The sequence below is a fragment of the Schistocerca cancellata genome, chromosome 5, assembly GCF_023864275.1.
Source record: "Schistocerca cancellata isolate TAMUIC-IGC-003103 chromosome 5, iqSchCanc2.1, whole genome shotgun sequence".
NCBI lineage: Eukaryota > Metazoa > Arthropoda > Insecta > Orthoptera > Acrididae > Schistocerca > Schistocerca cancellata.
The window spans coordinates 23629958-23642605 of NC_064630.1; the positions used below are offsets into that span (position 1 = coordinate 23629958).

The 12648-nt window shown below is 41.0% G+C and overlaps 1 protein-coding gene across 1 annotated transcript in view; it reads left to right on the top strand.

Moving 5' to 3' along the window:
- LOC126188337 (kinesin-like protein KIF17) overlaps positions 1-12648 on the top strand; it is a 122399-nt gene that overhangs the window by 22215 nt on the left and 87536 nt on the right. The window contains exon 3 of the mRNA XM_049929934.1: positions 5301-5586. Within this exon, the coding sequence (XP_049785891.1) occupies positions 5301-5586 (286 nt within the window). The remainder of the gene's footprint in view (positions 1-5300; positions 5587-12648) is intronic.

Sequence of the window (12648 nt, forward strand, 5' to 3'; positions counted from 1 at the left end):
ATTTCAAGGCCATTAGAGGGGTAGTAAACGACTTTGATAGTGCAGAGGCTTTGGCAGTTTGCCAGTGCAAGGAAGCTTTCAATGCTTCCAGTATTGAAAAGGACATTGCTGTGATTAGCACTCATTTTTCCCATATACCTGCAAGTATTAAAAAGCTTGAAACTCAAGGTTTGGTGTTGAATGAATCTATACAGTTAATGAATAAAATTATTCTAGTGAACTCCTCATTGCTGGAGGTATTTCCAAGAAAACTTAAAGAAAAGTTTGAAAACATTTTAAACAATTACCCAGACTTTGAACACTTGTGCCAAATTAACAGTTATATTAATGGGACAGGTGAACTTCTACCAGAAACAATAAGTGCCTACATAGCACCCATATTCAAATACTGACCAGTTACCTCAGTTGATGTAGAACAGCCCTTTTCTGATTATAAAGTTGTTTTGAGTCATCGAAGACACAATCTACTACTGAACATTTGGAACCATACTTGGTCGTTTATGTTTACAGTAGCAGAAAAAGGTAAAATAAATCGTAAATGAGGCTTTGGTCCAATTGTATTAATTAAAAGTTAATGCTGTTCAAAAAAATCCATGGTTGTATGCTGTTTTTTAAATAAAATATTATAGAGTTCATGAGTGTACCTCTTTGCATGCATTATATCTTGAAGTTGGTCCTGTACATATAGATTTTTTTGCTGTGACTCACTCACATCGTATCCACTTGTTGCTGACAAAAATAGAAAAGAAGGAACAATTCTTGAAACATGGTATGCATCCCCATTTTGCAGATTTTTAGGCAACAATCCCAGAAAGCCCCCCCCCCCCCCCTTCCTAACCTCTACCAGAAAGTATTCAGAAAATATCAGCATCCTAAATGTACCGATTTTTCACATGGCTGGTGCACTTCCTCATAATTAAATGCACAGGTTCGACTTTGAGATATAATGCACACAATAACTAACATGTTCTTTTATTATTTGATCTTGCACCATTTTCAAACATTATTTAAGCATTTTCCATGCATATTTGCATGAGTAGTTTAAGGTTTTTATGATGCATATAATCTGGTCTCTAATCATCACATTCACTCTCTGCCCTTGAGGTTTCATTTGATTTCCTCCTTCCACTCCGATTCTTAACCTTTTTTGTCAGGTAGTGTACATTACATTGATGTTGGAGAGAGAGAGAGAGAGTGGGGGGAGAGAGAGAGAGGGGGGGGGAGTCAGATACGTTACTGCCTTTCATAATGTTTGTGTACAGAAGAATGACAAAGGAAGCTACAATTTTGTGGAATTCTTCCTTTCCTGCAGTCATGAGGCTGAAATGACAGCTTTAATTTCAACCTAATAATACTCAGGAGGGGTAAGTCAAACAGTTTAGTGTGACAACTAGAAAACCAATACAGCAGACACATGTATAGAACTTTGCATCCAGCATAATGACTGGGAATACAATAAACCCAAACACCACCCAGTAGTTACAGCTTATGTATCTTCATACAAGCTTTTCCATCAGTGCAAAATGCAGAAAAATTCTAAATTACTGTTTTAGTGTGCCTAAAACGTTACACTGATTGTCAGAAATCATGTATGAATTTCAGGGTTGTGATTTTACAGTAAGAATACAGTAGTACAGAGGTGTTATCCATGTTCTTCACATAAAAGACCTGCTATAGTCTTTAGGTGCACTTCAGTAATGAGACATACCATATAAAGATCCTGAAGACTAGCTTGAGCCTTTACCTCAACAGGTGGGGTTAGCTCTAAATATAGCAGTGGTGGTGGGAGTGTAACAGTATGACTGAAACATGACTGTGCTTGCATAGTGAGATTGTACAAAAAAATTGGGCTGAATATACTATAATGGAGCCTATAAAAAGTTCTGAAATAGCAGTTTGATGTTTTGTTGTTGTTGGGAGAAGAATCAGTACTGCAGCCTCCCCGTTGCTCATTGTAGGGCAGCAATTAGAGGCACTGATTTGTGATATATAGGGTGCAATACACCTTCAATTGATATTTTCTGAAAATGTTTGTAATTTGATATTTAACTGTTGTGGAATATTCTGAGATCTTATTTTTAATTTAATATTGCTATGATTTCAGAATATTCATGTGTTGTGCATAAATACAAGCACTCCTCTTTCAGCAAGCAATTCAGCTCCATCTATGCTTGGTGCTAAGTTTGTGTAAAAAATTGGTCTTCAAACACTGGAAGGTCCGGAGTAACAACAATATAATGAAAAGGATAGATTGCTACTCACCATACAGAGGAGACACTGAGTTGCAGGCAGGCACCTTGAAAAGAGTCATACACATTTTAGCTTTCAGCCAAAAGGCATTCATCTGAAGTAGAAAATACACATGCCATCACACTACCACAACTCTCACACAGCCAACTACTGTCTCTGGCCATTGATGGGAGACTTTGACCAACTTCACCTGATGGGAGAAGTAATCAGGTTGGTTGTGATTAAGAGAAGGGTGGGCGACAGCAGGGTAAGGGTGGGGGAAGGTAAAATGCTGCTTATTGGAGGATGTATAGACATGGTGGGGATAGTGTAGTGCAACTAGGGGTAGTCATGAGGTTTGAGGGAGGAAGGGGGGTTTGGAGGGGAAGCAGAGAAGCAGAGGAGGGAAAAAAAGATTAGTGGGTGTCTTGGTCGAATAGAAAACTGTTTAGCTTTGAGTGGGAGTAGGGAAGGGCATAGGTGTGTGAAGCGTGGAGACTAACAGAGGTTGCGACCAGGGGGTTAAGGGAACATAGGATATGTTGCAGGGAGAGTTCACACCTGCACAATTCAGGAAAGCTAGTTTTGGTAGGATCCAGATGGCATAGTTTGTGAAGCAATCATTGTCACAAGAATGTAGTGTTGGTCAGCATGCTCAGCAGCAAGGTGGTCCAGCTATCTCTTGGCCACAGTCTGTCAGTGAACATTCATGCTGACAGTCAGCTTGTTGTTTGTCATGCCCACATAGAACACAGTACAGTGGCTGCAGCTTAGTTTAACACAGCACATTGGCAGCAGCTTAGTTTGTAGATCACATGACCGCTTTCACAGGTACCCCAGCCGTTGATGGGATAGGTGATGCCTGTGGGTAAACTGGAGTAGATGGTGGTCAGAGGATGGCCTCTTGCACCTAACTCTTTTACTGGGATATGAGTCATGAGGCAAGGGGTTGGGGTGGAGGGGTGAAGTAGGGATGGATGAGGATATTGTGTATGTTTGGTGTGCTGCAGAATACCAATGTGTGGAAGGTGGGAAAGATAGTGGGTAGGATATTCCTTATTTCAGGGCACAACAAGAGGTAGTCAAAACCCTTCCAAAGAATATGATTCAGTTGCTCCATTTCTTGGTGGTTCTGATTCGTTAGGGGAGTGCTCTGACTGTATGGTGGTACATTAGGAGGTGATAGGTGACTGTAGAGATAAGGCGTGGGAGATCTTTTTATGCACAAGTCTGGAAGGATAATTTCAGTATGTGAAGACCTCGATGAGACTCTTGGTATATTTGGAGAGGGACTGTTTGCCACTACAGATGTGATGGCAATGGGTGGCTAAATTGTGTGGAAGGAACTTGTTGGTATGGAATGTGTGGCAGCTTTTGAAGTGGAGGTATTGCCGGTGGTTGGTAGGTTTAATATAGATGGTGGTACTGATGTATCCATCTTTGTGGTTCAGGTCAACATGGAGGAGGAAGGTGGCTTGTTGGGATTAGGCGGAGTGAATGGGAGAGGAGGTGTTCAGGTTCTGGAAGAATATGGATAGGGTACCCTCACCCTCAGTCCAGATCATGAAGATATCATCAATTAATCTGAACAACAAGTTTGTTTGTGTGGTCATCCTAAAAATGGGCTTTTATTTACAAAACAAGTATAATCTGATCAAGGTGAGGGGTTCAGGATTCTGCGTGATTAGGAAGGATTCCTGTAGACAGCCCATGAATACAATGGTGTCATGCTTTTGCCCATTTGTATCCCATGGATTTGTTTGTAAGTGATGCCTTCAAAGGTGACGCAATTGCTCATGGTGATGGGAATGGGGTTGTAGGTCTGGAATCAGTTGGGTGTTGGGAAAGCTAGCATTCAATAACAATTAAGGGTATTAGCGTAGAGAGAGGTGGCATCAACAGTGATGAGCAGGTGTTGTGTGGTAAAGGAGCAGGAACAGTGGAGCTTCAGTGGAGGAAATGTTAGCTGCCTTTTAAGTAAGAGTGTAGGTGATATGCTGAAGGTGCTGGTCTAATAGCAGAGATTCTCTCAGTGGAAGCACAGTAACTGGCCACAAAGGGATGTTCTGGGTGATTGGGTTTATGGATTTTAGGAAGTGTGTAGAAGATAGGAGTATGGGAAGTGGTAGTGGTGAGGAGAGAGAGAGAGACTGAGGGGAGAGGTTCTGGGATGGGCCTAAGGATTTGAGGAGAGCCTGCTGTATTTCTGGAAAGGGATCACTGTGGCAGGGATTGTATGTGGATGCATCTGACAGCTGGTGAAGTCCTTTTGCAAGGCAATCCCCATGGTTCACAACCACAGCACTGGAGCCTTTCTCAGCAGGTAGCATTATAAAGTCAGGATCAATTTTTATTGTGGTTCTTTGTGCAGGTGTAAGGTTAGCTAGCTTCCCTGTTAACGAATTTGGGGAACAATAATCAGGTAAGGTTTGAGGTTAAGAAATCCGGGAATGTTAACAGGGGTGATTTGGGGGTGATGGGGATAGATTACAGTTGGATGGAGAAGTGATCTGAGTCAGGTATGGTTAAATAGGCTTTGGGGGTTGAGCCTGATTGGTAGGGTTGATGGTGAAAATGTGCTCTGTTGTATGGACCAGAAGAAGGAGAGTAGGTCTTAGCAAGTCCAACATATCTGAATTTGGGAGTGAGGCAAAAGGTAAGGTCTTTGCAATGGACTGATGCTTCTGTGGGACTTCGGCTTTTAGAGGAAAGGTTCATGTCTGTGTTTCAGGTCTGTTTAGGTTCTGGATTCTGTATGGTTGTGGGGGAGAGTTTCTGAGTGTGTGGTAAAGGAGGTAGGTCTGCGAGGCAGAGTTTGTTAGCTATGAGGGGAGATTTTGAGGGTATTCTAGAGGTGGTGGATGGTGGTAGTCCTGGATTTGATTTTGAAACTGTCAGGTTTATCTGAGACACAGATACATAACACACCTCAGGATTGGATTTTGTTTTAAAAAATGCAAATTGCTTTAGCTGTTTTTACGTAATTATAAATGGTTCTCTCCTCATGATAACACAGCAGAATGATGTGTGTTTACTGTTTTGAATGTAATCCATTTTGTCTGTTCTCACAGGATGTGTTAAATGGATACAACAGCACAATATTTGCTTATGGTCAGACTGGATGTGGAAAAAGTTTCACTATGCAAGGATCCTACGATAACTATTCTGAACGCGGTGTCACACCACGGGCCATAGAGCAAATTTTTGAAGAAATAGCTCTTGCTGAGAATACAAAATATCTTGTTCTTGTCTCTCACTTAGAGATTTATAATGATGAAATAAGAGATTTGCTTGGAAGTGGCAGAAAAAATAAGCTTGAGCTCAAAGAACATTCAGAGCATGGAGTATTTGTTCAAGGTAATAAAGGAAATACTAAATATCAGTGTTTGACATTATACAAAGAGCATTCAAAAAGTTTTGCACAGTCATCTCTAACTTTTTTATTTTTTTGCAGGAGGAGAATGAAATCTTTTGTGAACATACTTGGAACACTTAGCTATAAGTTGGTTTATAAAAGTATTTTCTTTCATTTAGAGGTGAGCCATAATGGACTGTGAAGTGGATGTCAGGTTGCAACAATGGTCAGTGATGGAGTTCCTCTTCAAGACCGACGATGACTCTGCCACAACGATTCACAGGAAGTTGTTCCCTGTTTATGGGGAGGACACAGTGGATTGCAGCAGTATCCAGCAGTGGTTGCAGAGGTTTAAAGAAGGTGATTTCTCTCCACTGAACAATCCACGATGTGGTAGACCATCGACGGCAGTAAGTGATGTGAATAGAGAGACCATTGATCAAATAATCTAAAATGACAGACATGCGACGACATGACAGCTTGCTGAAATGACTCATTTGTCATTGGGGTAGTGTGGTATCACTGGTACAGTCACTAGGGTACAGAAAAATCTGTGCACCTTGGGTGCCTAGATTATTGACAAGAGAAATGAAAATGATGCGGAAGAATGAGTGCAAGGGTCTCATGAAGGCCTTTACTGAAGAGTGGAAACAGTGTTTTTATGGTGCCATTACCCAGGATGAAACATGATTGTTTTTGTCTGAACCTGAGAGCAAAACCCAATCAATGGAGTGGCGTCATCTGGGTTCCGTCGGAAGAAAAAACCAAGGCTTTCACGAACATCAGGCCGAAAGATGATGGTCTCCTCCTTCTGGGATCAGTGTGGTGTAATTTTCATTGACTTTTTGGAACCTGGCTGCACAATTAACCAGGACCATTACTGTTTGTCATTGGACAATCTGTGATGTGCCATCAAGGCCCACAGACCACAGCTTCAGGGTCAGCTCATCAGACTACACCATGACAATGCCAAACCCCATACAGCCCTTATGACGTAGGAGAAAATCAAGAAAATGGGTTGGAAAATTGTTCCTCATCCTCCCTGCAGTCCATACTTAGCCCTGTCTGATTTGTACCTCTTTGGTCCTCTGAAGACCCACCTGCACGGTAAAACTTTTGATATTGAGAAAAACCTTATTTCGTGTGGCAAGTGATGGTGTAAAAGTCAACCCCCAGAATTTCACCAAAGTGCATTTACATCATGGAAAGAACATTGGGCCAGATGCGTCACAGCTGATGGAGGCTACATTGAGTAGGCTAAATGTATAGCTAAATGTTCCAAGTATATTCACAAAAAATTTTGTTCTCTTCCTGCAAAAAATAAAAAAAATTAGAGATGACTGTGCAAAACTTTTTGACCACTCTTTATACTATCTGTATGTTAATGTTCAGAATCGCATCAGTTCAAAATTAAAATAAAGAATATTACTTTTCTTAAGCATATTGATATTAGATAACAGCCAATGTATTTGTTGTAATTTGTATAAGTTTCTTTCTCTTACCACCACTACACACCTTTCTCATATTGCAACTATACATTGAAACCAGTGTATAGCAGCTTATGACATTGTGTCTGCTTGATTGTTTCATTATTAATGTCTTTCAAGTATATGAATAGTCATTTTGTGGTTAATACCTCTTCATTACCATTTCTGCTGGAGTATCAACTTACTCAGGTCTATAAGGCATGTTGAGAAAGTAAGTGTACTGTGACCATAACAGGCTGTGTTTCTTTGTTCTTGAGGGTTGGAAACACTGTGTGGTAGAGGGGAATTCCTTGACCTGAGTAAGTGTCACAGAAATACGGTAATATGTAAACTCATATTGTAGTGTCCAGTTGCGTGAAAGATGTTGGTAAGAGATCCCTCCAAGTGCGAGCCACCTGTTGTGATCCGCTTCCTATTCATGGTAGGAATAACAGGTACTGGAATTTTTTCATGAATCAAATAGTTTACAGCAAAGGCGTTATGAACAGAAAAAAATTTGTTTAAGTAGTGAAGGGAGTTTGGTGGAGGCAAAACAAATATTCATAACGAACAGAGGAGTGGAAGGCCTTCCATTTTGATTGAGGAGTTGGTGCAAAAAATCGAGTAAACTGTTGGTGAAGAGCACCATGATTGACAGTGGATGAAATTTCTGTGATGTTTCTGCAACTCTCCAGAATTCTCTTGTATGAAACACTCACGGAAACACTAGGATAATGGAAACTGTGTGCAAGATTGGGCACAAAACAGCTGACACAGCAGCACAAGAAAAATTGAGTCAGTAGTGCCTGCATGTTTCTTGAGCTATTTGAGTTGGAAGATGAGAATTTTCTGAGCTCTGTTGTGACTGGAGATGAAACTTGTGTGGCTCATTACATGCCTGAGACAAAAAAAGTGTCATCACAGTGGCATCACACCAATTCCCCATCTGCCAAAAAATTCAAATCCACAATTTTGGGCAAAAAAATCATGGCCTCAGTGTTTTGGGGCCAAAACAGGTTTGTTTTGGCCAAATTTCTGTCTCATGGGGAGACCCACAACACATGATGATATTGTGAGACACTCAAAAATCTCAAAATGAATATTCAGAACAAAGGAAGGGAATGCTGACAAGAGGAGTGTGCATGTTGCATGACATTGTCTGTCCTCACACAGCACTAGCCACCAAGGTACTATTGGATTCCCTGATGTGGTTACGGGGACTACGAAGCCTGAAACAATGAAAATCTCCTGATGCAGAATAATACAAACTGTGTTTCAAAAAACGATAATGACACATCCTGTGAAAACAATGCAATGAAAATAAGAAATATTGCTGCCTAGAGATGAATATGTGTAACTTATTCATGAAGAAAACTGTGACTCAAACTAATCCCAAGAAATGATCGATGCCACAAGGAAGTACACCATTTGTGGAGAGATACAAATACGAGATCCCTGTGAAATGGGCATTTCACGTCACGTGAATTAAAACAAAGTGCAGACTCAGTAGCCATAAATACTATGCATAAATGGACAAGTGAAATGTTCAAGAACAAAAGAGGAAGACTTTATAGCATCAAAAGTGTAGTTGAAAATGAATTTCTCATAATTAGGGAGGACATTTTGAAAAATGTCACAGTGACAATCTGTGAAATTGATGTCCGCCTAACTTCTTTATAAACATTGAGAATTAAAGAGAAAACTTCAAAAAAGAAGTGAACAAAAATAATAAAGGCATTTTCATCCATGTTGGGATGCAGTGTACAAGGAATGGGGTGAAACTGCATTAGGTGTTCCACAGGACCTTCTGTTCTTGATCTATGTGTATGACCTTCCTTCTTATCTGAAACAAGAAGCTAAACTGACACTGTTTGCTGATGATACAAGCATCATTATTAGTCCAGTAAAAGAAGCTCTAATAGAAAATGATACAAGTGATGTGTTTGGAAAAGCTATTAATTGGTTTTCTGCAAATGGGCTTGTCTGAACTTTGTAAAAACATGGTAAATCCAATTTTCTGCTGCTAGGAGTACAGTTCCTTCAATAAATATAACACACCAGCAGAAGTCAGTAACCAGGGTAGAGCATTCTAAGTTTTTGGGTGTACATATAGATGAGATGCTTAATTACAAAATTCATATTTTTGGCTCTCCTAAAGCAACTAGGTTCAGCAACTTTGGCAGTCAGAATAATTGCCAATTTTGAGGAGATAGAAATTAGTAAGCTGATGTACTTTGCTTAGTTTCACATACTTTGCTTAGTTTCACTCTCTGATGTCATATGGAGTAATAATTTGGGGTAACTCAACACATAGGCAAAAAATATTCACATTGATACAGGAACCATTGGTATAACAGTTGTAAATTGTTGCAACTGTGTTGGAAAAGTATCAGAGCTCCAAGCACTAATAGAAAGCACTGATGCTCAAATCGTCATAGGCACTGAAAGCTGGGTAAAGCCAAAGATAAGTTCAGTCAAAATTTTTGCAAATTACCTAACATTGTTCTGAAAGGATAGGCTAAACACAGTTGGCATCTACATCTACATTTATACTCCGCAAGCCACCCAATGGTGTGTGGCGGAGGGAGGGCACTTTACATGCCACTATCATTACCTCCCTTTTCTGTTCCAGTCACATATGGTTCGCGGGAAGGACGACTGTCTGAAAGCCTCCGTGCGCGCTTGAATCTCTCTAATTTTACATTCGTGATCTCCTCGGGAGGTATAAGTAGGGGGAAGCAATATATTCGATACCTCATCCAGAAACGCACCCTCTCGAAACCTGGCGAGCAAGATACACCGCAATGCAGAGCACCTCTCTTGCAGAGTCTGCCACTTGAGTTTGCTGAAGATCTCCGTAATGCTATCACGGTTACCAAATAACCCTGTGACGAAATGCACCGCTCTTCTTTGGATCTTCTCTATCTCTTCCGTCAACCCGATCTGGTACGGATCCCACACTGATGAGCAATACTCAAGTATAGGTCGAAGGAGTGTTTTGTAAGCCACCTCCTTTGTTGATGGACTACATTTTCTAAGGACTCTCCCAATGAATGTCAACCTGGTACCCGCCTTACCAACAATTAATTTTATATGATCGTTCCACTTCAAATCGTTCCACATGCATACTCCCAGATATTTTACAGAAGTAACTCCTACCAGTGTTTGTTCCGCTATCATGTAATCATACAATAAAGGATCCCTCTTTCTATGTATTCGTAATACATTACATTTGTCTATGTTAAGGGTCAGTTGCCACTCCCTGCACCAAGTGCCTATCCGCTGCAGATCTTCCTGCATTTCGCTACAATTTTCTAATACTGCAACTTCTCTGTATACTACAGCATCATGTGCGAAAAGCCGCATGGAACTTCTGACACTATCTACTAGGTCATTTATATATATTGTGAAAAGTAATGGTCCCATAACACTCACCTGTGGCACACCAGAGGTTACTTTAACGTCTGTAGACGTCTCTCCATTGATAACAACATGCTGTGTTCTATTTGCTAAAAATTCTTCAATCCAGCCACACAGCTGGTCTGATATTCCGTAGGCTCTTACTTTGTTTATCAGGCGACAGTGTGGAACTGTATCGAATGCCTTCCGGAAGTCAAGGAAAATAGCATCTACCTGGGAGCCTGTATCTAATATTTTCTGGGTCTCATGAACAAATAAAGCGAGTTGGGTCTCACATGATCGCTGTACCCAGAATCCATGTTGATTCCTACAGAGTACATTCTGGGTTTCCAAAAACGACATGATACTTGAGCAAAAAACATGTTCTAAAATTCTACAACAGATTGATGTCAGAGATATAGGTCTATAGTTTTGCACATCTGCTCGACGACCCTTCTTGAAGACTGGGACTACCTGTGTTCTTTTCCAATCATTTGGAACCTTCCGCTCCTCTAGAGACTTGCGGTACACGGCTGTTAGAAGGGGGGCAAGTTCTTTTGCATACTTTGTGTAGAATCAAATTGGTATCCCGTCAGGTCCAGTGGTTTCCTCTGTTGAGTGATTCCAGTTGCTTTTCTATTCCTTGGACACTTATTTCAATGTCAGCCATTTTTTCATTTGTGCGAGGATTTAGAGAAGGAACTGCAGTGCGGTATTCCTCTGTGAAACAGCTTTGGAAAAAGGTGTTTAGTATTTCAGCTTTACACGTGTCATCCTCTGTTTCAATGCCATCATCATCCCACAGTGTCTGGATATGCTGTTTCGAGCCACTTATTGATTTAACATAAGACCAGAACTTCCTAGGATTTTCTGTCAAGTCGGTACATAGAATTTTACTTCCGAATTCACTGAACGCTTCACGCATAGCCCTCCTTACACTAACTTTGACATCATTTAGCTTCTGTTTGTCTGAGAGGTTTTGGCTGCGTTTAAAGTTGCAGTGAAGCTCTCTTTGCTTTCGCAGTAGTTTCCTAACTTTGTTGTTGAACCACAGTGGGATTTTCCCGTCCCTCACAGTTTTACTCAGCACGCACCTGTCTAAAACGCATTTTACGATTGCCTTGAACTTTTTCCATAAACACTCAACATTGTCAGTGTCGGAACAGAAATTTTCGTTTTGATCTGTTAGGTAGTCTGACGTCTGCCTTCTATTACTCTTGCTAAACAGATAAACTTTCCTCCCTTTTTTTATATATTCCTATTAACTTCCATATTCAGAGATGCTGCAACGGCCTTATGATCACTGATTCCCTGTTCTGCACTTACAGAGTCAAAAAGTTCGGGTCTGCTTGTTATCAGTAGGTCCAAGATGTTATCTCCACGAGTTGGTTCTCTGTTTAATTGCTCGAGGTAATTTTCGGATAGTGTACTCAGTATAATGTCACTCGATGCTCTGTCCCTACCACACGTCCTAAACATCTGAGTGTCCCAGTCTATATCTGGTAAATTGAAATCTCCACCTAAGACTATAACATGCTGAGAAAATTTATGTGAAATGTATTCCAAATTTTCTCTCAGTTGTTCTGACACTAATGCTGCTGAGTCGGGAGGTCGGTAAAAGGAGCCAATTATTAACCTAGCTCAGTTGTTGAGTGTAACCTCCACCCATAATAATTCACAGGAACTATCCACTTCTACTTCACTACAGGATAAACTACTACTAACAGCGACAAACACGCCACCACCGGCCGCATGCAATCTATCCTTTCTAAACACTGCCTGAGCCTTTGTAAAAATTTCGGCAGAATTTATCTCTGGCTTCAGCCAGCTTTCTGTACCTATAACGATTTCAGCTTCGGTGCTTTCTATCAGCGCTTGAAGTTCCGGTACTTTACCAACGCAGCTTCGACAGTTTACAATTACAATACCGATTGCTGCTTGGTCCCTGCATGTCCTGACTTTGCCCCGCACCCTTTGAGGCTGTTGCCCTTTCTGTACTTCCCCGAGGCCATCTAACCTAAAAAACCGCCCAGTCCACACCACACAACCCATCCCCTGCTACCCGTGTAGCCGCTTGATGCGTGTAGTGGACTCCTGACCTATCCAACAGAACCCGAAACCCCATCACCCTATGACGCAAGTCGAGGAATCTGCAGCCCACACGGTCGCAGAACTGTCTGTCTCTGATTCAGACCCTCC